Genomic DNA, 26654 nt, shown 5'->3' on the forward strand with positions numbered 1-26654 from the left:
GTATATGTTGATGATATCATCATTGGATCATCAAATGAAGATTATTGCAAAGAGTTTGGTGAATTGATGTTGAAGGAGTTCCAGATGTCAATGATTGGAGAGCTTACATTCTTTCTTGGTTTTCAAGTCAAGCAAATGAGAGAAGGGATTTTCATCTCTCAAGAGAAATATACAAATGATCTTCTCAAGAGGTTCAATATGGATGAATGTAAGCCAATCAAGACTCCAATGCTAGCTAATGGACATCTCGACCTAGATGAGGGAGGTAAAACAGTTGATCCAACTCTCTACCGCTCTATGATTGGTAGCTTGTTATATTTGACCGCATCTTGGCCCGACATCATGTTTAGCGTGTGTATGTGTGCTAGATTTCAATCTAATCCTAAGGAAACTCATTTAGTTGCCATAAAAGAATCCTTAGGTACCTTAAGCACACACCAAGCATTGGTCTTTGGTATCCCAAAGGAGCTAGTTTTTAATTAGTTGGCTATTCCGATTCAGATTATGCCGGTTGCAAAGTTGATAGGAAAAGCACATCTGGAGGGAGCCATTTGCTTGGTAGATCACTTGTATGTTGGTCCTCCAAGAAGCAAAATTGTGTGGCGTTGTCCACCGCCGAAGTGGAATACATTGCCACGGATGCTTGTTGTGTACAAATACTTTACAAGAAGCAAACTTTGCTAGACTATAGTGTAGTTCTAGAAAAGGTACCTCTTTTGTGTGACAATGAGAGTGCGGTAAAGCTTGCTAATAATCCGGTTCAACACTCTCGCACCAAGCACATAGATATCCGCCATCACTTTCTTAGAGATCATGTTGCTAAGAATGATATATCATTAGAAGGTGTAAGGACCAAGGATCAATTGGTGGATATCTTCACTAAACCGCTAGATGAGACGACATTTTGTTGGTTGAGGAATGAGCTCAATGTGCTTGATTTTAGTAACTTCACTAGAAAATGAACTTGTGTTGTCCCTTGCATTGCATTGTAATATACAACATGTTTACTTTGTGGTAATGCAGTTAGGGCTTGTCTAACATGGTTAAGATAACCGCTGGAGAGCGTGTGAAGAAGCTTAACCTTGGATCAAACTTGACAAGCAACTAGAATTACTTTCAAGTATTGCATTGCATATGAATGTGTGTTGTTTTGTCATTTCTCTTTCAATTACCCTTTTATTGCCTATTTTCTTAAAAAGAAGTATAGCCTAAGGCAAAGTATTTTGAAAAATTTGAGGGTTTGAGAGAGGTCACTCACCAGTCCCAATTAGTGATTATTTGGGTCTTAATGAAGTTGGGACTTGATTGGGAACATGCAGCGCGAAGGATAATTGAAGATTTGCTAGAAAAAGGGCAACCGGATGCTGGACCGGACTCTACCTCCAGCGTCCTGTCAGTTCACAGGTGGTGAACCGTTGATGCACAAGAGTGACCGAACGCTGAACAGTTCTTCTCCTACGTCCAGTCAGATGGTGTTCCTGCCTCCGGTCAAGCGAAGATGATGATCAAAGGATGGATCGGACTCTGGCTGCGTCCGGTTAGGGTTAACTGGACGCGTCCGGTCACAACTTGGGTGGTTTTTGGACCTCTCTATTCTCGACCGGACTCTGGGTGGCAGCATCTGGTCGTTGCCACCGGAGCGCCCGGTCAGTTGAAGTCGTGTGGATCCCGGTCTCTTCTCATTTTCCTTTCCTAATCCATCATGGGGGCCACCATATAACCACGTCGGTGTTTGACCTAAGGCCGTATCCCGCAAATCGCCCATGCCAACATCACCGCGTAGAGCCCTGGCCAGGCCTCCACCGCTCGCCTCGCGCACCCTGCTCCTGCGCCCGTGTCGCCTGACCACGCCGCATTGCTCCACTGCAACCTCTCCCCGTGCCACCTGCCTGCGCTGCATTGCTCCACCGTGACCTCTCCCCGTGCTGCCTGCCCGCGCCATCTACCCACATCGCCAACCTACTCCGCGCCACCATGCCATCATGCTGCCGCACCCCACGATGCCGTGCTCGCACCGCAGCATCGTCGCCCTGCTCTAACGCGCCTGCAGCCACCAGAGCCACCGCGTGAGCCTCCCTTGCCACAACAGTGCATTAGTGCCGCCGCACTACTTCAACCGTAACCCTAATTGCCAATTTTGGTGGTGCCCGTGATTCGTTCCTCTTCTCTTCGGTCACCGATTCGTCAGGTAGCAAGCCATCACCTCTAATTTCGTATTCATTGCTTGCTTCTTAGGGCTTCGTATCTCTAGATGCATATTGTAATTATTCATATATCCAATCTATTCTATCGTGCAGTGAGTCGGTGTGTTTGAGGTTACTTTGGCAGTTAACAGTTAACTAGGGGCCAAGCTCGCGAGTATGGATCGAGGCCAAGCCTTAGAAGTGACAGTTGGTAGTTGATTCTTGTCAGTTGCAGTTGTTCTTTTTAGCTCCAGCAATGGCACGTGTCAAGAATGCCGGAGGTGGTCTAGGTGTTGAGGATCCAAGGCCTCTGCCGCACTTGCCTACTGAGGTGAAAGGCAAGGCAAAAAGCTCATGACGAAGAAGTGAAAGTATGCAAATGCTGATACTAAGAGAGCAGCAATAGTTGCAGCCATTGTAGAGCATGTAGAGAGAGGAGGAGCTCAGAGTGGTGTTCGCATTGCTGGCTAGCTTTCACTAGCTCAGAGGGCCGCCATCAAGCAGGTTGAGCATCGTCATGGTAGTCTAGCTGGGACTTTCATGCTTGAGGGACGGCGTGTTGCTATAGAGGAGAGTCAGCCTCAGGGGGGAGCCATAGCAGTAGACAGAGTAGACTCAGGAGGTAGAGCAGGCTGAGGAGATAGGCAGGCACCTCAGCCATAGTTACGCTGCTCTGGTCGTACTCGTGCTCAGGTGACACCGAGGCCTGAGACACAGAGGAGGGGTTCTCGTCCACCTCCTAGACCACAGGGTCCACCTCTAGTGACTCATCTTGATTTGAGGGTAGCCACAACCAAGCAGGTGCAGCAGCTCAGGTTTGTGCAGTTCTAGGACTGGTTCTCGCCGAGGAGGAATGAGCGTGCTTTAGAGGGTTTCTATACACCATTGTAGGAGGACTTCTATAATGCATATCTTAACAGTGGGGTGGCTTTCAGATCTCAGAGAGTTTGTTCCATTGAGGCACTTATAGCAGTCATAGGAGAGCACATCCGCCCTCACCTATCTTATCTACCAGGGCTGATAGACTTACTTGGATGGACTGGCCGATATGTACCATCATGGGTCCGTGAGTTCTACGCTACACTTTGGATTGACCCAGGCCACAGGTTCATACACTTTGCTTTTAGAGGCAGTGACTATAGGCTGATGAGCTTTAGGGTTAGAGAGATTTTTAGGATTCTAGAGGCACCCATTTGGCTACATGAGATTTGCTATGGTCAGACAGAGCCTCCCTGACGCCCTTACGGCAGTCTTGTGCCTCCTACAGGCTTGGTCCGACCCTGCTTCATAGAGCCTTTTGGCGAGGGGTCGAGCAGGACACCTAGTGACCTTACTCCTACAGCGAGGCTACTTGATGCTATTATGAGGAGGACTTTGTTCCCGAGGATGGGCTATCGCGAGGGATTGACTCGCATCCAGTTATGGCTAGTGATCTCTCTGATTCAGCAGACAGTGTTTGATATTTGGGATGTCATTCTTTTAGAGATGGAGGACACTCTTGCAGAGGGGTTCAGAGGTCACAGACAGCTATCGTATGCTCACTAGATCACATTCTTGATTCGCAAGGTAGTTGTAGTGAAGTCCCTAGAGACGTTGGCAGAGTACACAGGGGCTACTATAGAGTTTGTAGCTTATAACATGACTTAGATGCTCCGTCATAGCAGAGTGCGGACACCTAGCCAGCCGAGCCATCGCCCAAAGGTGCCAGAGTCTGCAACCCAGTAGGATGAGATTATCAGGGGCAGTGCAGCGACAGAGGAGGAGCAGCTAGATGCTCAGCAGGAGGGTATGGTCGAGAGCGACCCCAGTGATAGTTCAGATGATGACTACCAGGCTATCCCTCAGATGCCTCCTTGACGACATGACGGTGAGGCCAGTGGCTCCAGCTTAGCTCTACCGGCACCGCAGACAGACCCCGCTCTCCTTGCTATTCTTTAGCTGATGAGGCAGGATTAGGCTCGCTAGGCCCAGGAGACCGCAGCTACCCTTGCACAGGTTTAGGCCAAACAGGATGAGTTCCAGCGATAGCAGCAGGCCATGTAGCAGCAGCAGCTCTAGATGCAGTAGCAGTTACTTGGATTTATGCAGCATGTCATCTCTGCTATTGGGGTTGCACCACCACAGCTTACACCTCAGCTTGGCCAGCCTGCCACCACTTCACAGACTCCAGTTGTGTAGCCCAGTGGGCTTCAGAGTCAAGGACAGCCAGCTACACAGTTCGTTTCCCTATAGAGCAGGTGTCCTAGTGGTTTGCTTCACCAGTGATAGCCCATGGACTACAATTCACACCGCTACACATAGGCTTCACACCGGCTTAGAGTTCCTCGATGCTTGTGACTGACACCCTAGTTTCCAGGAGCCTTGGTGCTACATTCAGTGAGTTGATAGGGCAGCCTACACCGCTAGAGCTACATGTCCCTTGTCCTTCCACAGTTGCTCCTATTACTAGGACTATAGAGATGCTCCCTTCATCTGTTGCATTATCAGAGCCACCTGTTTTAGTGATACCTGTAGAGTCATAGGCGGCACCATTCCCAAATCTGACCCAGACCGCCTCAGCTTCACTTACAACGACAGAGGGTTAGACAGCTCAAAGCTCGGGATCAGAGGATGATGCTACCCAGTTTCAGATCGCTCACCGCACCTCAGCACCCGACTCGTCTGCTCTAGCCCCACCGACAGACCCTTAGGTTTTGGTGCTTGACGCCAAAGGGGATCTAGGTGGAGCGATATATCTAGGTGGAGCTTATGTTTTATTACATTTGGCGTTTTATGTGTGATACATTATTATGCATTTATGTTTACTTTCATGCATTTGAACTATATACGTGTGAGCATGATATTTATGTGATATGTCATTTTTATGTGACATGTGACATGTGTGCTCTCTACCTTGATTTATTTATAAGTCATGTCACTTGGTTACGCTCGTTTGCTTTGCTTCCGCGCTTTACTCCGATTCAATTGGGCTTTATTTCTTGTAGTCATGCTTATTTCATATCTATTGAGTACATCATGTTGGCTTTGGTCATATAAGCTTGTCTAACTTCTTTGCTCTTATTGTCAAAAGCTTATATGAACCAAGCATGTTGAAAACCTCATCTCTTTTACATACTCGAGGTTGTATTGTCATCAATCATAAAAAATAGGAAGATTGAAAGCATCTAGGCCCCTAGCTAGGTTTCGGTGATTAATGACAATACAAGATTACTATGACTAACGTGTGTTTTGCAGAGGCAATTAAGTGAGGTCATGGTAATGACAATTGATTGGGCAATCATGGTTGTCATGCCCCTACGATGGAAATCGTTTTGATTTTCAAAGGATGGACGACAAGGTCAAGGATGGACTAGTTCTAAGTGTCGTTTGGTGTTGAAGAGACACTTAGAGTAGTTTAGGACTTTGTTTTTCCTTTGGCCATACTATTAAGGGGGTATGAACTAGTAGCTTGACCTAGGTGAGTCTAGTGGGTTAGGTGTGGTGCACACTTGTCAAATCTAGCACTAGGTAGCTCCTAAGTAGCCCTAAGATCAATTGGAGCAAACTTCATTCACATATGATTTCGAGGTGGAAGTGAATGGAGGGTCAAATGTTGACCGGACACTGGTTCCGGTGTGACCGGACGCTGGCGCAGAGTCCGGTCAGTTCATTTGATCAAGGTGAAGTCGTCTAGTTGCGACCGGACGCTGAGAGAAGAGTGACCGGACACTAGGTGCCAGCGTCAGGTCAACATCAGTAAGGTTCCAAAGAGCAATTTTTGTGACCGGACGCGTCCGGTCGGTGCTAATCGGACGCAGGTAAGAGTCCGGTCACAACTTAACGGCTCTGTGGTGGGGAGAACTAATCGGAGCGTCCGGTCACACCGCAGTGTGCTGACTCAAGCACATAACGGTTCGTTTTGAATGAGGGGGTATAAATACTTCCTCTATTTATCCAAGGGAGTACTCTTGCCCATTTCAAGAGCTAAGAAACACCCTTGAGAGTGCTTTGGAGAGCAAGATCCTAGTGAGGTGATTGAGATTTGAGAATCTAAGATTAAGGCCTCATTAGTGCAAGGAGAGTAGCAAGTGTGCATCCACCCTTCTCATTAGGCTTGTTGTGGTCAAGTGAGAGTACTTGCTTGTTACTCTTGGTGATCGCCATCACCTAGACAGCTTGGTGGTGATTGGTAGTTTGATGATCATCCGGCAGAGTTTGTGGATGACCCAACTCAAGTTGTGAGCAGTTGTGGGTGATTCACCGTGAGGGAGTGTCAAAGAATCAACCCGTAGAGAGCACTTGATCCATGTGCGGATCAAGGGGGAGCTACACCCTTGTGCGGGTGCTCCAACGAGGACTAGTGGGGAGTGGCAACACTCCAATACCTCGGCAAAACATCGTCGCATTCCTTCTTCTCTCTTTACTTTAAGCTTTTACATTTGAGCAATTAAATTCTTGTCTTTACATACTTAGAATTGCCATGATAGAGTAGGATTGGAATTTAGGGTGCTAAATTTTTGTGCGATAGATCAATAGAATCACTTTCTAGGCACAAGGGGTGAAGTGGGCTAAGTGTAGGGTTTAATTATTGCAAAGAATTTTAGAATTAGCCCAATTTACCCCCCTCTTGGGCATCTTGATCCTTTAACCTAACATACAAGCTTATAAGTAGATTTGTTTAACCAAATGAACCTTAATACTTGTTGCCATTTGTCATATGCTCTAATAAGTTATTATGGATTTATTTTATAAATTATTTGTTCTAAATAGATTGAAATGGATGCTTTAGGTTTGAGAAATTGGATTTGGAAGCAAGTAAACGATGATGAATCCATTGGTGAGGTTGCCCATGTAGAGGCACATCCTCTTGCGGAGGAGGGTATTTCTGTGAAGATCCATAGGTCTCGACCATGTATGCTATCCTCAGCCTATGAATCATTATCATTTGCTCTAAGTTGATAATCACTTTCTTTAGAGATTATTTGTTCTAATTGGATTGAAGTGTATGGTTTAGGTATGAGAAGAGAGAGCTAGAGGCGAATAGGGATGGTATTGGGTCCCTTGGTAAGGTCTCTCAAGGAGAGAGAATTCCTCTTGTGGAGGGGGTGTTTCATCCAAGGAGAAATATTCGTCCATGTGTATGCTACCTTCTACTTTGAATTATTTTCTTCATACCCAGATAATGGCTAGCTATCTCTATTGGCTTGGAACTAAAATGGGCTTTATTCTTGTTGTAATGTTGATATTTCATGTTGTCGTTAACTGTAGCCATTTATGACTAATAAAGCCACATATGAACATATTATTTTCTAGTTCCTTATAAATACTATCATTAGTGTAGTGAAATGTGATCTATATAATTCTCTCTAATATTCTAGGGAGCCTTTATGCTCACCTTATTTTTGTCCCCACTGTCTCTTATCTTACAAACATCAGTTTTCTTGTATTGCCTTCTTGTTAGTTTGATCATGTTTCATAAGCTTTAGAGGCATTAGTTGTTGTAGTTTAGGATATCAGTTAGCTTCTGATCAAATTTGCATGTTTTGTAGCACCCTTCAAAGTGTAGCTAGACAAGCTTTATGTTTGTTAAATAATACAATACTAGTAAAATGCTAACTGTGTTGTGGCACTTGTGATATTGATTAGGGCCCATATGGATCCTTGTGGTTTTTATGATAGATTTGACGATTGGTTTTCAGAGATGTAAGTACTTTTCTTGTCATGAGAATCCTTGCTAGGAACATATATTGGGTGTTTGGTTTAAGGAATTTGGATGCTAAATGTGCTGCACAGTCCAAATGTGTTGTCCAATCCATACTCCTAAATCTAACCCCACTTATTCGAACCAGACACCCCGTTTTGTCTTTGTCCTTGTTTATGCTTAACTTCATTTTATCTCATAACAATTTGTTGGAGACTAATGGCCTATTTCACTCTTAAGATGTTTCTACTCTTACATAAAAGCTTATGGAAATTGTTCTAAATGAATTAAACTTATGATCTATTGTTCTTGCCATAAACCCTAAGTTACTAGGCACTTTATCTTTCCAAGATGTTCTTTCTAACAAATCAAAATGTAATTTTTAGGTTGAAGTTGGGAGGTTATGAAGACGATGTGTCTTCTCTACTTGAGGTGGATCAAGAAGAGGAGAACTCTATTGATTCAGATGAGTTCTATGATCTTATAGACAGGGAGTATTGCAAGAGTATGAAAAAAGTTTCTTACAAGAAAACAATTGAGAATGGATTCAAATGGATGAGTGAGGAATAATGCTTCTTAGCTTTCACAAATTCTGCTGAAAGTGAAAAGGTTACATTTTGAGGTTTGTCAACACTCTTCATTTCTTTTTATTTTAATGTAACTCAATCACAGGTTATGTTTGTAATTGTTCGCTTATGTATTTGTAGGGCATCGAGCACAAGTTTGGTGAGCTTCACAGTCAATGTTTCAGCGTTGAGTCTAATGACAAGATTTTTCATCGCTATAACTTCACTACTGAGGAAAAGCAAGGAAATTCTGATGTTGGGACTTCAAAACTTTATTTTGCTGAAGTAAAGAAGTTGTGTGCTGTCAAATCCTTCCTCTGCTGCCTGCTGGAGCCAAATGACTGTGGTACGATATTTATGTTCTAATTTTCTTGAATTATTAACTTTAAAGATTGTCAGATATATTTTAAAATCCTAGGTCAATTTACAATTGGTCTACCCAAAACTGAACAAACACATTTCATATCACTAGTTTTAGTCGGATATTCCACCCTTATAAATATACATTGCAGAACTGTTACATATTTAATCTTTTTTATGTAATTGAACTACATTTTTGTATTTTGAGAGTTTATTATTTTATATATTATTGCATCAGGTCACTGCTATAGATGCAAGAACCAGGACGTGAATGACTTAAAACATCCTAGTAGAGGTGGTTACGATGAAGGACATTCTTGTATATGTTGGCCTTTTATGGATGACCCTGAATACGACTCTGGTAGCTAGTGATGATGGTTGTGTCCTTGGATATCTACGTAAAAATACTTTACTGTGAAAGTATCTGTGCATTTCCTTAGTAAATGTACGTTCCTGAGAAGTGTGCTTGTTTTTATGATGGTGTTTCTGAGTCAAAACTGTCTGCCTTAGCTTACAACAACAATAGTAGAAAAAACTCAACCACAGGGGGAGCTGCCCCCCAGGCTGTGGAGCCGTACCAGGATTCGAATGTAGACCACGAAGGGGAGACAAGCCCCCCCTCCCCCCCTAAAGAGCAAATTAGTTAAATTAAATACTCCTGTTTATGGTAATTAGGGCTTGTTTGGATCCATTAGCACTAATAATTAGGCCCTAAAATTAGTACTAGTGGATCCAAATAGACCTGCTAATTATCAGCTAGAGGGTTGCTAACTATTAGTTTCATTAGCAGGTTTGGAGTTGCTAATAGGTGCTAAGGGTTCATATGCAACTTCAACTCACTATCCAACCACCTATTAGCAGGTGGCTTCAAACAGTCATTTGCTAAAAATTTGCAACTATTAGCTATTAGCTAGCTAATTTTTAGTGCTAACGGATCTAAACAGACCCTTAGTCGATGTTGATCGTCTAATACACATGAGAGAGGCGGCTAGGCAGGGCACGCCGGCTTCGAGAAGGCGGACGACAGGAGAGTCAGGATGGGGCGCGCTCCGCCAAGGAGGGAAACCGCCGTGGAGGCAAGCGCCAAAGAAGAGACTGCGACAATGGTCGGAAAGGGAGGAGGGCCAGCAAAGCAACACTATGGAGGGCACCTGCAGGGCTCCTCACCGGGAGGAGGCGAGTGACGGGAGAGTCAGGATGGGGCGTGCTCCACCAAGGAGGGAAACCGCCATGGAGGCAAGCGCCAGAGAGGAAACCATGACAGCGGTCAGACAGGAGGAGGACCGGCGAAGCAACGTAGTGGAGGGCACCAGGGCTCCTCACCAGGAGGAGGCGGAGGATAGGTGGCACAGGACGAATAGGGAAGAGGCAGATGGACTCGGTGAGATGTGGTTCCGCACGCATGCGGGAGGCAAAACAACCCCAGCCGAAGTTTGAGGGCATGAAGCACACCTAGGAATGTGGGGTGCTAGGGTGATTTGAGGGTCCTTTAAAATTTGAGGCCCCTAATAGGGGGCTCTGTTGGAGTTAGCTTTTGATTCAGCTCTCATATTTTGTTTTGAGGGTCTAAGTAGGGGTCTGCTGGAGTTGCTATAAGATATCTATTTTATGGTGAAACTGTTTCTAATTCAATTGTAGAATATACTTTTTCTTTTTTCTACTTTTTGCAAAAAAACTGGAAAATGTTTCTGGTTCTCTTTTTGTGTTGGTTGGTAGTTTTGATTCTTGAGAGAAAAAGACTCCCTGCCAAACCCATGGTGTTCGTCGATGGATGCCGGTCGAGTCTTTCGATAAATAGATAGGATGCCTATCAAATCCCTTTTTATTTAGGTCATCGAGGACCGGCACAGTGCCCTCGATTCAGAAGTCACCACCGGCGAATCACTTTCTCCTGTGGACTAACTGGTCACGCTACTAAAAGCACATTGCCCTCACGCTCTATCATGCTCCGCCATTGCCACTCGCATGGCTCGGGTGTCGCTGGTGACCCATTCTATCTATGACAGAAAAACATGTACCCCTCCCCCTCGAGGTCCCAACAGCAATAGGTTGCAACAAAACTACTAGCCAACCCACCAACTCACCCCAATTGGGCAGCCAACAGCCGCACACAAGCAGCTTTTTACAAAATAAACTCACTGAAAATCCCCTCAGTATTAGTTGTATAAGTGTACCTATAAAATAGACTATTGGAGGTAGCGGTGGCTACACCTACTCCCTTCTTGTAAAAAGGACCAAGGCCTGAGCAACCTACGCCCTTCCTTTTAAAAAGGCCTCAAGGCCTGAGCCATAAGAAGCATGGACGTCTATGTATTTTGTAAACTAAAGGAGGTAGGGAGGAAGATTGCCTCCTCCCACCTCCCCTGTAAATCCTATAAATAGAGCCCAAGAGACAAGAGCTATTATCCCCTCCCCACTATCCTATTCAGGCAGGTCCGAACATAGACCAGCATCTCTAATTTAATATACAAAACGGGTTTCCCTCTAGAAGTTTCATCGAAAAGACAACTCAGTCTATTAATTCTTGTTATCCAAGAAAAATCAACTTTTTTTCTTCAAGTTTCAAGATTATAGGTTCCTGAGATGCCACAGTTTTATCTTTTAAACCTGACATGCCATTGATTTGTAATTTACTTGTGGTCCAAATTTGCATAGAGTAAACTATAAACAATAAACATCGGGTTTGAACAATTTTGTGGTTGAACACCATATTATTTGTAATCTTCCATAAACCCCAGACCTCAACTAATAAAAACCATTTGAATAAATGGGTCTCAATTTTGCAAGTAGAATACAACCACACTTGATCTTAGTTATAAAGGTTATAGTGCAAACAAATGTATTTCGTGGAAGGATTTTGCTGTATTCAAAAGTTTTGCTTGCACTTGGATTCAAGTACTTAGTAATTGGGTCTCATTAATATTAACATGTGTTCTAAGAACAAATTTTGTTCTAAGAACAAATTTTGTTCTAAGAACCAAAAGCAATGAACTGTATAAATCAATCCTACGGTTTCCATTTGTTGCATATTGATACACTAACGGCAAAATAGAACACGATGGACAGAGGTTACCTTGGTTTACTAGATTTACCACACATTGGCATCTCCCAATCGAAGTATTCAAAATCCAAAAGTGAAGAGTGGAGGGAGAGAGGGGGCTGCTGCGCTGAGGGGAGGGAGGGAGAGATGTGGTGGCTGCGCTGAGGGGAGGGAGGGAGAGAGGGGGCGTCGGACAGCTGGCCAGCCGTGACTCTACCGCGCCGAAGTCGGTGGTGTGGTAGAGCAGCCACGTCAGCGAGTCAGTGCTCGGCTGATTGCTACGCTGGCAGTCCTGCCGCGCCGCCATGCATGGCGCGGCAGCGTGGTTTTGCCGCGCCAGCGTAGTAGGCGCAACCAAACAGGTTAGTTTTTTTTTTAAAAAAAACAAACCGTGTTACTTTTAAAAATAGTGTTAAAAAAGTTTAAAAAAAATTCTATGCCAGCAAGGCCCCTCTCCTCCCTCTTATGTTTTTTACCTAGAGCACAAGTAATACATGCCGAGCTCCATATTTGCAGGGAGCTTCTTGTATCCTTCAAAAAATCAACTGGTCAAAAGCCTCAGTGGATACTATTCTACAGATGTCTGCGAGATATCTTACAAGACTTTGCATTTGAACTGCTGCAACTGGCTAGTTACTCGAAGTCTTGACAAATTAATGTGAGTGAAGGGCAGTTCTACCAAGTTCTACTTCATGAACTAAACCATGCTTGTAATTCTCAGTGTAGCAAAATGCCTTGGGCGTGTGCATCACTGGAAGCAAATTACCAACCACAGGTGACTTTCATTTAATGACTAAACCATGCTTCTAATTCTCAGTAGAGCAAAATGCCAACTTGGAGTTATGTATTCCATTGGGCAGGCTTTCGGTTGTTATGACTTGTCCCCTATGACTAAACCATGCTTTCAGTGAAGATTCTGAAATTTTACCTTTTTGCATTTCATATGAATTGTGCCCTATGCTAGAAACTTTTACAATTTATCTGTAGATTCAAATGGAAATATTGATGATTCCATTTTGTGCATCTATGCATTGTTACTGGATGTAACACTCATTGTTGACTTGTTTGATGATTAGAATGTTGTGTGGGTTTGTTTATTATTTTGCTGCTAGACAAGGTCTGATGTATATAAGACCGTGGCATCAAGATTTTTACTTTTTTCTGTTTCTAAAAATTGTCATTAGAGACTCGAGTAGCCAAAACGAGTATCTGATGAGATCGACTCTCGTCATCACAAAACAAGTCTATGATGAAGGGTCATCAGAGACGTGCCTATTTAATATGCGTCGTTGATGTCTTAACATCAGTGATGTGGTTTTATGTGTCACTGATGTGTTCACATCAGAGACGTAATAAAAGTGACTCGTTTTTTCGCGTCTCTAATCTGCGTTTTTTGACATAGTGTACCTCTGGAAACTCATTTTCAGAAGTGGGTGTCTCTGGAAATGTTTTTCCAGAGGTGGTTGTTTGAGCTTGTCATAGCCATCCTGACATGAGGTCATTACTGATCATTTAATTTAATAGGCATGTATGATTGATAGTACCCAAATCGTCGTGCCCAATAATATCTCATGACATAATCAAGCGTAAATATATAAAGGATTTCATGGAGTCACTTGGTGCGAAAACATATTACCCATATAGGTTCATGGCTAATGAATCCATATGATCATCTCCATGATCGACAAGAGCTTATAATTAGTTACACACATGAAGGATCACATGCAGTGCCATGAATTAGTAACTAAGAGGACACAAGCAGTGATAAAATTAATTTCAAAATGGTACAATAAACTCTTGTTAGCTGAATCCCGTGCACGTTCTGCATTAGCATTCTTGTAATTTAGACAATGCATGTTTCCAATTATGTAATAGCTAGCTGCATGATAAGAAACGGTGTAGCACCAGAACCGTGCTGCGTTCACGGTGCGGTGACCAGGTCTTCCGCCACGCACGTATGACAAATGACCCCGCGCTTCAGGCGGGCATGGCGCAGCGTGCACGGGCATGGCGGGGATATCGAATCTAGCGATCATGTAAACACCGTATGAATAAAGAGATGAGAACAACCTGAAAAGCGCCGCAACGTTCAGGCGGCGAAAACTGAAACTCTCTCGTGTGTGCTGTGTCGTGAGCCACGCCATGCGAGGTGAGTGATCGCCGGCCAACGCCGACCGCCGTCGGGCATCCCACTCCGGGAGCCAGCGCCAACAAGTGGTACTAGAGCCGCGGTGTATGTTCTACGGTGGTTCCGTAAGCCCACCGCGTGAACCACCTCGGAAGAAGTTCGTCGTCCCAAAAAGGTCGCCGCCGCCGTCGGAGATGGGCGACGCGGACGCGTCGGAATCAAGCAGATCGGGGCATGGAGTCCGGGAGGGCTCCTTGATGTGGCCTATGCTCACACGCTCGAATTACGCTGAGTGGGCAATGCTCATGCAGTGCAATTTTGAGATCCTGGAGGTGTGGGAGGCGATTGAACCTGGTGGCGAGGGGATCAAGCGAACGCAGGACCGGCAGGCCATGGGCGGCCTTCTGCGTTCAGTTCCCGAAGAGATGTGGCAGATGCTGGGGGCCAAGAAGACTGTCAAGGAGGCGTGGCAGGCGGTGAAGGACATGCGCATTGGAGCCGAGCGCGTGAAAGAGGCCAATGCCCAGCGTCTGCTGCAGGAGTTCGAGAACATCGCCTTCAAGGATGGCAAGACGGTGGACGCGTTCGCCCTACGCATCAGCGCTCTGGTGGCGGATCTGCGTACATCTGGTGAGAACATTACTGATGCTTGTGTTGTGAAGAAGATGTTGCGGGTACTTCCCAAAAGCTATGCGCAGATCACGATCTCCATCGAGACGCTGCTTGATCTCAAAACCCTGACCATCGAGGAGTTGGTCGGGCGTCTCAAGATGGCCGAGGATCGCCTCGGGATCGAGGTGGTCACTGACAAGACTGGAAAACTCCTCTTGATGGAGGAGGACTGGGTGGCCAGGAACCGCCATCGACTGTTACCCGAGTCCTCTTCGTCGAGTGGAGGCGAGAAGAAGGTTGGGAAGTCGAAGAATGGAGGTGGTGGTGTTCAAGGTGAACGCGGTGATCGCGGCGAGAAGAAAGAGCCTGTTGTCAAACTGACATCGATGGGCACTCCGAGGAGGAAAGGGCGATGCAGGAACTGTGGCATCTATGGCCACTGGGCGGAGGACTGCAAGAGGCCCAAGAAGGAGCGCAAGGAAGAGGCTCATCACGCACAGGCAGACGCCGATCACCCGCCGATCCTACTGGCCACGGTGCACGCCGTGCGTGTACATCCGCACGGCGACGAGCAGCCCAGGGGGTGTGCGACATGCTAGGTCGTGCATCTCCATGAGAAGAAGGTGCACCCCGGCGAGAGTGATGAAGCCGGAGACGTCTAGGTCCTCGACACGGGGGCCAACAATCATATGATGGGGCGCCGTGATGCACTCGCGTCGCTGGACACGTCTGTGCGTGGCACGGTACGGTTCGGTGATGGATCGCTCGTCGAAATCGAAGGCATCGGCTCAGTGGTGCTTCAATCCAAGGCCAAGGGGCACAAGGTACTCACCGAAGTCTACTTCATTCCTAAACTTAAAAGTAATATTGTAAGCTTGGGTCAATTAGAAGAGGGAGGCTGCAAAATTGTGATAGAAAAAGGCTTTTGCAATGTGTTTGATGTCGAGCACTCTCTGCTGGCTCAAGCACCGCGTGTGAAGAATCGCTTGTATCTGTTGACAACGCAAATTTCAGCTCATGTTTGTCTGACAGCCAAGACAAGTGACGAGGCATGGGTGTGGCACGGCCGGTATGGTCATCTCAATTTTCGTGCACTCCGTGATCTTGGCCAGAAAGGAATGGTGGAGGGCATGCCAGTGATTGACAGGGTTGAGGAGTTTTGTGATAACTATGTATTAGGAAAACAGCATCAGCAACCCTTTCCTGCTGTGGCAAATCATCGTGGTGAGAAGCCCCTGGATTTGTTCCATGCCGATCTGTGTGGCCAAATCAGGCCAAAGACACTGGGAGGTAAAAACTATTTTCTGCTCATAGTTGATGATAATACAAGATACATGTGGATTGAGCTGCTAGCAACCAAAGATGAAGCGTTCAAGTGTTTCAAGCGTGTAATGGCACTAGCAGAGACAGAACAAGGTGGGAGGCTCAGGGCTTTTCGCAGTGACCGCGGTGGTGAATTCAACTCCATCGAGTTTAAAGAGTACTGCAACGAACATGGAGTTAAACACTATACCACGACGCCATATACACCACAACAAAATGGCGTTGTGGAACGGCGTAATCGCACTGTTGTGGAGATGGCGAGGTGCCTGCTGAAAAGTAAGGGTGTACCTAGAGAGTTTTGGGGAGAGGCAGTGACAACAGCGGTTTACCTACTGAACCGTGCTCCAACAAGTAGCCTCCAAGGTAAAACACCTTATGAAGCATGGTATAATCGGAAGCCCAAAGTGCACCACTTGCGTGCGTACCTTTGGTTGCATCGCTTATGTCAAGCAGATAGGTCCTGGTGTGTCCAAGCTGTCTGACAGGTCAGTCCCAATGGTGTTGATGGGATATGAAACAGGAACGAAGGGCTACAGACTTTATGATCCAGTGGCTAAGAAACTGCATATATCCAGGGATGTGATCTTTGCTGAAAATCGAACTTGGAAGTGGAATCAAGAAGTTGAGTCAGGTGCTGGTATTCCTGTGTTTGATGTTGAACATTATACTATTGCCGGACAGGGTACAGTAACTGACGGTGCGGGTTCAGACTCACAGTCCATGACTGAAAGTTCAGTAGATTCAGTTGCTGAATCTCTCTCACCTGTGCAGTGGTCGATTGACACTGATGCAACATCACCCCAAGCAACACCTCCTGGTAGTCCTCATACACCAGGAGTCAAGTATGCAACACCACCAACTGGAGATTCAGTGGATTCAGAAGGGGTTCAGTTGAGGTACAGAACTATGCAAAATATCATTGATACCTCTGAAGAAGTCCAGGACTTCGAATACAGTGGGTTGTGTTACTTGGCTGCAGAAGAACCTAACAGTGTTGGGGATGCTCTTCGGGAGAAGTGTTGGAGAGATGCAATGGTAACTGAAATGGAATCAATTCAGGCTAATAGAACATGGGAGCTGGCTGATTTACCAAAAGGTCATAAGGCCATCGGCCTGAAGTGGGTTTTCAAGGTGAAAAAGGACCCTCAGGGAAAAATAATCAAACATAAGGCCAGACTTGTGGCAAAGGGCTATGCTCAGCGTGAGGGGGTGGACTTTGAGGAGGTCTTCACTCCTGTAGCCAGAATTGAGACTGTGAGATTATTGTTGGCTCTAGCAGCAAGATGTGGTTGGAGAGTGCATCACATGGATGTCAAATCGGCATTCTTGAATGGAGATTTGGTAGAGGAGGTATATGTCCAACAACCTCCCGGCTTTGTTGTTGAAAATGGAAATGGTAAGGTACTCAAACTGAAGAAGGCTCTGTATGGGTTGCGTCAAGCACTCAGAGCTTGGAATGCAAGACTTGACAAAGAGCTTTTGAAGCTGGGCTTTGTCAGGAACCCACTGGAACATGCTGTGTACAGGCGTGCTGAAAACAAAGGTTTCCTCCTAGTGGGTGTCTATGTAGATGATTTGATAATCACGTGGGTGTCACAGAAACAAAGAGTGGTTGCTCTATCGTCATGTGAGGCCGAGTATATTGCAAGTGCAAATGCAGCTTGTCAGGGTATTTGGCTCAGCAGGTTGTTGGGAGAACTGCTGGGCATTCAGGCTCCAAAGGTCAGTCTCCTTGTTGGTAACAAATCTGCCATAGCTTTGAGCAAGAATCCTGTTCATCATGATTGAAGCAAGCACATAGATACCAGGTATCATTTTGTCAGAGAATGTGTTGAGAATGGCAGCATTGACATTGATCATGTGAGCACTCAGAACCAGTTGGCTGATATTCTGACGAAGGCATTGGCAAAGGTCAGATTCATAGAGCTGAGGCAGCAACTGGGAGTAATTGATGTGCAGCGGGATTAGGGGGTGATTGTTAGCTAAATCCCGTGCACGTTCTGCATTAGCATTCTTGTAATTTAGGCAATGCATGTTTCCAATTATGTAATAGCTAGCTGCATGATAAGAAACGGTGTAGCACCAGAACCGTGCTGCGTTCACGGTGCGGTGACCAGGTCTTCCGCCACGCACGTATGACAAACGACCCCGCGCTTCAGGCGGGCATGGCGCAGCGTGCGCGGGCGTGGCAGGGATATCGGATCTAGCGATCATGTAAACACCGTATGAATAAAGAGATGAGAACAACCCGAAAAGGGCTGCAACGTTCAGGCGGCGAAAACTGAAACTCTCTCGTGTGTGCTGTGTCGTGAGCCACGCCGTGCGAGGTGAGTGATCGCCGGCCAACGCTGACCGCCGTCGGGCATCCCACTCCGGGAGCCGGCGCCAACAACTCTTAATGATAATAAATTTTGTTCCGTGCATGCTGTCTTAGAGTGGCGCTTCCTGATCAGCAAAGGGAAGGCATGTCCATTCGCCTTGTTATATACTCATCAGCTGTCAAAGATTTTCTTGAGCTCATCAAATTTCATAGTGAAGACAAGGAGAAATGAAATGACTGTAAATGTCATTGTTCCATACGTCACATACGTGCAAGAGGTTGCCCAGATGTATCTATCCCCGTCTCGCATCCCTGCATAAACCACGATGCGGACAGCATAGCTGAGGATGCTGCACAGCCCGCAGAGCAACAAGGCTTTGATCTGCCAGCTCAGTGATGCCGTGTGGCCTTCCATGCTGTACTTCGAATGGGTGAGCACGGCTAGTGAGAACAACGCAGGAAGTAGCCCGACAGAAGATACCAGGACAGGTTGGCGTCTTGTTCCCTCCAGGCATTCGCAGACGTCCTACTACTGTCTGCTGGTGCAGTAGTGCTGCCACTAGTTGCTGGCTGGAGTTGCTCATCCACGGCGTTCCACAAGAAGTAAATCACAACCACGACGATGATCACAAAGAACGTGAAGAAGACATTCATCCGCAGGATGTCCTCAGCAGCCACAACGCTAGCCAGGACGACGAACAGCAGTGCGACGTAGGCGAGAACGGGTTTGTATACCTTGGCCATACGTCGTCTTTCATTGTAGAACATAATGCGGGCTGGCACCGTGCAGAGGAGCACCTGGAGGAGTCCAAAGACAACGCCATAGAACAAGAAGAATTTAGGTACCACGGCCATGAACCCACGGCCACGGGTCTGGTGGGAGGAGACATTCACATGGCCGACTGTACCAGATAGCCCTGCAAACGCCATGTACACGACCTTCGTAGACAAGTCGAACTGGAGCTTTAGTTCTTCCTTGAAATGTCCCCAGTTCAGATCAACTTCTCCACTGCCAAACGTCCGCCAGGATAAGGCGGCCACTAGCGCAAGCAACAGGAGCAAGGGAGGAAGCATGGCCACCGAGTGGACACTGTTGTCCAAAAACAGCAGTAGGGCAGCAGCACCGAGCATTCGCAGGACAGTCGACAGGTAGGCTATCATGCCTCGACAGTACTTGCTCTGGATGCACCGACTGCTGCTCATTCCGACCATGTGCACTACTGAAACTCGAATTGTTCTGTGGGTGAAGATTTTTTTCTGTGCAGTTTTTTCGGCACGCACAGAAAAATTATGATTTTTCTGTCGGTGTCAAAATATCCCGACAGAAAAATGCAAAAACCGACAGAATAATTAAATGATTTCTCTGTGTGTGACAATACACACACGGAAAAAATCAGTACTCACAGAAAAATACAACTTATTCTGTCGGTGCCATGAAAATGCACAGAAAAAATGCACACGAAAATTACTTGATAGCCCGGCCCCTACGCCGCTCCGAGCACCCCGCCCTTCTCTTCCCCAGCGCCCCTCCCCTCCCGGCCCCAGCGCCCCACCTCTCCCTTCTTCCCCGCGGACGCCCCGGCCCCAGCGCCCCTCCTCCCCCGCAGGCGCCCCGCCCCTCCCCCTTCTTCTTCCCCGGCGGGCGGGCGCTCCTCCCCTCCCCCTTCTTCACCAGGCCGGATCCGGCCCTCCCTCTCCTGGATACGGCCGGTGGCTGCAGTGGTGGCGGCCAGCGGCAGGGCGTGGTGGTGGCGGCGGCCCTCCCCTCCCCCTTCTTCTCCCCCGTCGGCGCCCCTCCCCTCTCCCTTCTTCTCCCCCAGCGGGTGCCCCTCCCGTCCCCCATCTTCACCCGACCGGATCTGGCCCTCTCTCTCCTGGATCCGGCCGGTGGCTGCGGTAGTGGTGGTGGTGGCCGGTGGCGGGGCGTGGTGGTGGCGGCGGCCCTCCCCTCCCCTTTCTTCTCCCCCGCCGGTGCCCCTCCCCTCCCCCTTCTTCTCCCCTGCCGGCGCCCCTCCCCTCCCCCTTCTTCTTCCCCGGCGGGCACCCCTCCCCTCCCCCTTCTTCACCCGACCGGATCCGGCCCTCCCTCTCCCGGATCCGGCCGGTGGCTGCGGTGGTGGTCAGCGGCGGGGCGTGGTGGTGGCTCCTGCCGTCCTGGGAAGCTGTTCTTGACTCCAATGAACGGACGGTTGTTGATTTCCTAGTTGTTGATTTTCTTTACTAGAACTGTGGATATTGTTTGCTGCTCTTGCTTTAGCTGATGGTGTCCTATCTATTTGCATTCTCTAAGCTTTGCAGAATATATTTGAACTGGAGATGCTCAGGTAAGAAGTAAGAAATACACTGCCCAATACCCATGAATCAAAACATTTTTGTTCTGGAATTGTTGCAATCACTTGCTCTTGTAAACCAGATTATGCAGATTGATATTAACTTTTAATCAGATGTATGCCAAGCTGCTAGCTATCTATATGCGCAGATATTTTTTGTCTATTGAACTCCTAAAGTGAAAAATGACTAAACTTGCTAGAGATGGAACACAAAATTAACTAATCTAGGATTGTCTATAAGTAGTCTTGGGCAATGATAGAGCTCTGAAAATTTATAAAGGTGCAGTCGGTTTGTTGAGAAGTTGTCCAGCTTTTTATTTAGGTGACTTTGATCTGCGATGATGTTTTAACTTGTTTGTTTTGTTACCCTGGTTGCTTTTCAGGTGAGATGCTATGAAAACAGTATCTTGAATATCATGCATATATCAACCTGATCAATCATTTTGATATGTGATATTTGTAGAGCTGAGATGATACGAAACCCTAGTCTCGTGCCGCCCTGCTCTCCCCTTCCCTAACTATGCCTTGTGACTTTTTTTGTTTTGTACTACTCTTGAGTGGCTGTGATGAATCAAGTTTCCATTAGAGAACTTGTGCACTTTAGCACCTTATGAGCTGGTACTTGGGATATTTTGTTCTGTTTGCTGCTTAACTAGGATGGCTTGTACCAGTACAAGCAACTAGTTCTGTGGCTAGTTCAATTCCCATTAGAGAGAGAGAGAGAGAATTAAATTAAGTTTCAGGTGAAATTAAGTTGCAGTTGTCATGCTGATAATGGGTAAATCTGAGCCATTTCTCGAGTTCTTTTGCTCTTGTCATGTAAGATTACTCTGTGCTCTTCATTTTTCCTCTTAGTTGATGTTCATGCTGTTTTGTCTTCTCTATTTTAAGTGCCTACTAGATGCAATATTAAATTATTTTTGTAGTCAACAATCTATAGGCAACAGATAGAGCACACTATGTGATTGTAGTCAACAAAGATGGTATTGGTGAACCCAGCCAGACATACTAGGCATTCAGGGAATTTGCCAATATGAGATGACCCAAATGATTTAAGTGAATAGCTCTATCTTGAGTTGGTAGTTGCTATCGGACACTATCTTGAGTTGGTAGCATCTGAATTGCCCACTGGTGTTGCAGCCAGATTACCCCAGGAGTCTTCTGCGGCAGATTACTCCATGTGTCTAATTCTTTTGGGACTTTCAGATGCTCATCAGACTCCATCTTATCTTTCTCATTCCAAGTGGATCCTGCATTAGACTTGGCATTTGGCCTTCCAATTCCATCTCCAGCATTCCAAGCAAAGCCTCCTGGTTTTGCTCTCCAACTTGAGTTCATTGTTGTGCCATTTTCCCATGAGCTGCCTTTCTGAATATTTTGCTCTTCAACTTAAGTATTATACAACACCTCAGAATATTATACAGCATCATCTTTTTCAACAATGATTTCTAACGCCGGCTCACCCTTTGATACCTTCCGTGTGTTTTTTACCTAAGAGGTTGCAGCCAACTTGATTAGGTTGCTAGCTTATCAGAACAAAGTATGTTCCATAGCATTCCAGTACAGACTGTTAAAACATTCTTTTACTTTCCTCGTTGATAAGCACCTGGTGTCGGAATTTGATGTTAAACTCTTGTTGAACTACAAAATGAATCTTCTGTACATTCTTTTACAAAATGTAGCAATCACCTGAACTAGTTGGGTGTCATGGATTGTCTTATGTTGGTTTTGGCACTTATATCTAGCATGATGCTTTTGATAGCTTTCAGAGTGAAACTCAATCAGCTGTAACTGAAAATCGTAACTTTTGATCATTTAACTTCTTGTGTGGTGCTGTACATTCTTCTATCAATTAATAAAATGGATTGTAGTTTCAAAAAAAATGATTGTACCAAAATGAATTAGAACAAAGGTACAAGATCAATTGGAATGCGCCTTATCTCAATGCTGCTAGACTCCATGCTGTTTACTCTTCTGTTACTTGATTCATTCACTTGCTTACCTTGTAAAAAATTATGTTCAGTCTGCAAGAATGCAGTGACCTGCAATCTGTGTTTCTGTTTTGCCTATACATATCTCTTACTGTCATTTCCTATGCTTGTGTTCTCTTGGCCTAAACCTTTTTTTAGTTCAAAATAAACTCAATTTGGTTGCACTGCAGATAAATGCCGATGGCGTGAAGAGGAACTTTTATCCTGGCGACAAGCTACCCCTGTGTCACGACGAGCTGGAGCCCCATAACTCTTTGCTTGATATTCTTGCTGCTGGGAGCCCCGATCCCATGGTGTAGTGAATTTGCCCTCCACTTCCTTTGTGAACTTTTCACTGGTTGAACAAGAAAAAATAGTTTGGTTTCTTTTTTGATATCCATATTTGTGAATTCATTGTAGTATTCATGTTGAACATGTAGATGACTATATGGAAAATATATATTTTAATATGCTGTTGCTACTGTTTTAAAATAATTTTTTTGTGCGTTTAACTCTTTTTTCTGTGAGGCTGGCTACATAGAATTTTTTTTTAATCTGGGCGAAATGAATTTTTCTGTGAGTTCACCTAGTCCGACAGAAAAAAAACATATGTTTTTCTGTGCGTTTATTTCTTTTTTCTGTGTGGATTAACACACAGAAAAAATTAGTTTTAATATGGGCGAAAACAATTTTTTTGTGCACGCGAGACCCACAGAAAAATTGTTTCTGACGGTGAACCCACAGAAAAATTTGATTTTTCTGTCACTATATTTCTGTGGGTATTTTTCTGAGGGTACACCGTCAGAAAAATATTTTTCTAACGGTATTCGCATTTTTCTGTGGGTTTTCGCACACACAGAAAAAAACGAGATTCCAGTAGTGGTGGATACAGACAGGAAGATGCTCATGAGATAAATGATGGCCGTCCAGCTCCAGCCTGATTTGTGGTGTTGTTGCCGCATCTTAATGAACAAAGACACGACCGACAGAGAGGGACTGCCGCGCGCTCGGGTAGAGAGAGCGATCGGAGCGGCGCGCTTGGGGATTGAGAGGGAGAGACAGAGAGAGACTAAGAGATGAAACCTTAACTTCTGCTCTTATAGAAGCCCGATTTAGGCTTTGGCTGGGCCTCTTCCACAATTAACCGAGGCGGGCCTCATAATAGGTCTGCCTCCGAAAATGGCCTCCATTTTTAGAGGCGGACGCCTTAAAAGGCCCACCTCCATATATCGATTTACAGAGGCGGTTGTTTTAAGACGACCGCCTCCTAAAATAGATCATTTTTGGAGGCGGTTGTTTTAAAACGACCGCCTCCATAAATTCATTTTTGAAGGCGGGCATTTCCTGACCGCCACCGTAAATAAAATGACCGCCTCCATAAATCGAATTTGTGAGGCAGTCATTTTTTGTGCCTTAGTAAATAAAACAATCGTGTCCATTAATCGCCGGGTATTTTACGAGGCGGTTGGATTTTGTGACCGCCTCGTTTAATGTTTGGGCACCGCCTCGCAAAATCATATTTATAGTAGTGGGAGTACGGTTGACTTTGATTCTGATCACACAATAGCAAGGGCTAGATCACCTAACGCCACACATGACCTAAACACATAGCAGAGCAAGGTCCAAACAGTGAGGCCAACCAACAAGTTGGCTATACAGATTAGATGCTTGTTCTTCACCCAAAACTCCCACAAATGCCTCCTGGGAAGACCCATAGGGGAGGAGCATAGCGGGAGTGTCTTAGGATCGGCAAGGCCTCCTATCAGCATTTTTACCATCCGGCTAGTAATTAGTGTATCGTGGGTAGCCAATCAGAGGGGTAGCATACGAGACACAGATTTATCATGATTCGGTACAAATTGGTTTACAGATCATGACCCGATCGGTTTACAAATTGGTTTCCTAGTTTGTTACAAGAAAACTCCTAACCGGTTAACAGAAAATAGAATCGACTTCTATCTCTATCTAATACACCTTGTCCTCCAAGTCAACGAAGTATCCCCGTCCGGTTGGGCCTTCCGAGTGATGGACTTGGCCCGCCCCCTCGGGACTCATTGAATTCTTGTCGGGTGAGGATACCCAGGGTCCATGTAGTCGACAATAGCCCTGAGGTCTTCATGATGAGCCTTTAGACTTTGCTTCCGATAGTCGGCCCTATTTCTAGATTACTTCTTCTCGCCTCATAATCGAACCCATCGTCTCCCAGTGTGCATCGACTCATTATAAAGAGCTCCGAACCAAAGTAGTCAATAAAGGAGCCTTGGGAATCCAAATCGTTCGGCTTCCAGCGAGGGCCAACCTTGGGTCATCGACATGGAACAGATGGAGGTCACTCTTCTGCTTTAGTTTCTGCTATAAATACAGACCTAGAGGCGAGAGGCTTTCTACAAGCTTTCCTCCCCGCAAGTCCTCCATCCGAGTGAACCAAAAGACTCCGCATCCTTTATCCGAGTGGTTGGAATGGCAATCCCTCAAGGCATCGTCTAGAGAGGAGGCCCCTTATGGAGAAAGCTGTGTGTGAATCTTCAAGAAGCCCAAGATACAACAGAGGCTACACCTTTGAGGTACTAGAAGAAATCTTGTGACGTTAGGGAGAGTGAGCGCGTGCAAGCCTTGGCGGGCAGTGCCCCTGTCCGGGAGTGAGGTCACAAGGCCACCTATGTTGGTGGGATTCAACGAGTGAGAAATCACACAACCCCCCCCCCCCCCCGACCATGTTCTAGCACATGTGTTTGCACGGAGAACCGTCCGGTTGGTTCATCGGTGGTCGGTCCTCTCTCCCGTCTCCTTGGCCTTGTCCGTCCACCGCACCTCACCCTATAACCGATAGGTGACCGGGTGCACCGAGTGATGCTAGAAGAAATCTTTTTAGGTTCTTCTAGTTCCTGCTCTCCCTGTCAGTGCTTGCTAGGTTTAGCCGTCCCATGGACCGGTTGTGTATAGATGCTGCGAGTGGCATGTTGTATAAGCAAATTCTCCTTCAGGAGGGAGTCCAACTGGGTTGGCCGGTCCAAGAAGCATCTGTAGAGTCCAAAGATAAATAAATTATTATTTATTACTTTGACAGGGTAACAGTTTTATAGTCACTATGGACATTGGTGTGTTTGCATTTCTTGGCATGGGTTCTTTATTGTTTTTTTTTGTAAATTATCACAAGTAACGTATATAGCCAAAGCACGTCTCTGATGAGACACTCATAACAGACACGTTTTGTTTATGTGATGATGATTCATCACATACGCGTAAAAGTGCGTCTCTGATGTGTTCACATCGGGTACGCAAATTTTCAGACACATCTTATCCGCGTCTCTGATGATGGTTTACGTGCGTTTCTAATGTGGATTTCTGACGTAGTGTATACGCTCTGTTCCTGCCGTGTCGCGCATGGGGTACCAGTAGTTATGTCGCATCCACTGTCCGGTGCATGAACGGCAGGTCGGTCATTTCGTTCAATGCGGCATCCCTACAGATCAGAACACACGTGAAAAGGTGACTAGCTGCAGTCATGGGCATATGAGACACAAATAACACCAAAATTCAGACAGACAATTGAATCGGAGAGGTTATATATATGCTTTCTTGTTCGTGTTGAGCTGGTGGATCGGAGCAAAGCTTAGTGTTGTGTCGTGTTGTCGTGTCGTTTGGTCCGTCCTTCCGGTTTCCTATTTCCATGCAGCTTGGCGCGGCCGGCCATATTTTTTAGGGTGGATCCGTGTATGTCTTTCCTGGCCTGACCAGTAATGGTAGTGTGGTTGCTTGGACCATGTGCAAATGTATATATAAATAAATGCACTATTCTAAAAAGAAAAAGAGTATCTGGAAAAGGGTCTGATGGTGTTTCGCGTTGAGGAAGTGTGTGTCTATATATATATATATATATATATATATATATATATATATATATATATATATATATATATATATATATATATATATATATATATATATATATATATATATATATATTCGCTCGATCCCCTTGTTTCGCCTTTTGTCTTTGCTTTCGGCTTGGTCGTCGTAGCTTGGCGGACTGCGTGGCAGTCCCGTGCGTCGTGGCCGAGGAGAATTTCCTTGCCGGCCTTGAACATGTTACATGTTGCAATGAGCTGTCCAATAACCACTGTGAAAACCCTACAAATCGA

The 26654-nt window shown here is 45.8% G+C and overlaps 1 protein-coding gene and 1 pseudogene across 1 annotated transcript; both read left to right on the top strand.

Annotated features, from left to right (window-relative positions):
- Positions 1 to 7815: 7815 nt before the first annotated feature.
- On the top strand, positions 7816 to 9207 carry LOC136470405 (uncharacterized; annotated as a pseudogene).
- Positions 9208 to 14064: 4857 nt separating this feature from the next.
- On the top strand, positions 14065 to 15168 carry LOC136470407 (uncharacterized). The gene has a single exon (XM_066468262.1). It carries the CDS (start codon positions 14065 to 14067, stop codon positions 15166 to 15168), a length of 1104 nt encoding a protein of 367 aa, XP_066324359.1.
- The last annotated feature ends 11486 nt before the right edge of the window (positions 15169 to 26654 follow it).

The sequence above is a fragment of the Miscanthus floridulus genome, chromosome 8, assembly GCF_019320115.1.
Source record: "Miscanthus floridulus cultivar M001 chromosome 8, ASM1932011v1, whole genome shotgun sequence".
NCBI lineage: Eukaryota > Viridiplantae > Streptophyta > Magnoliopsida > Poales > Poaceae > Miscanthus > Miscanthus floridulus.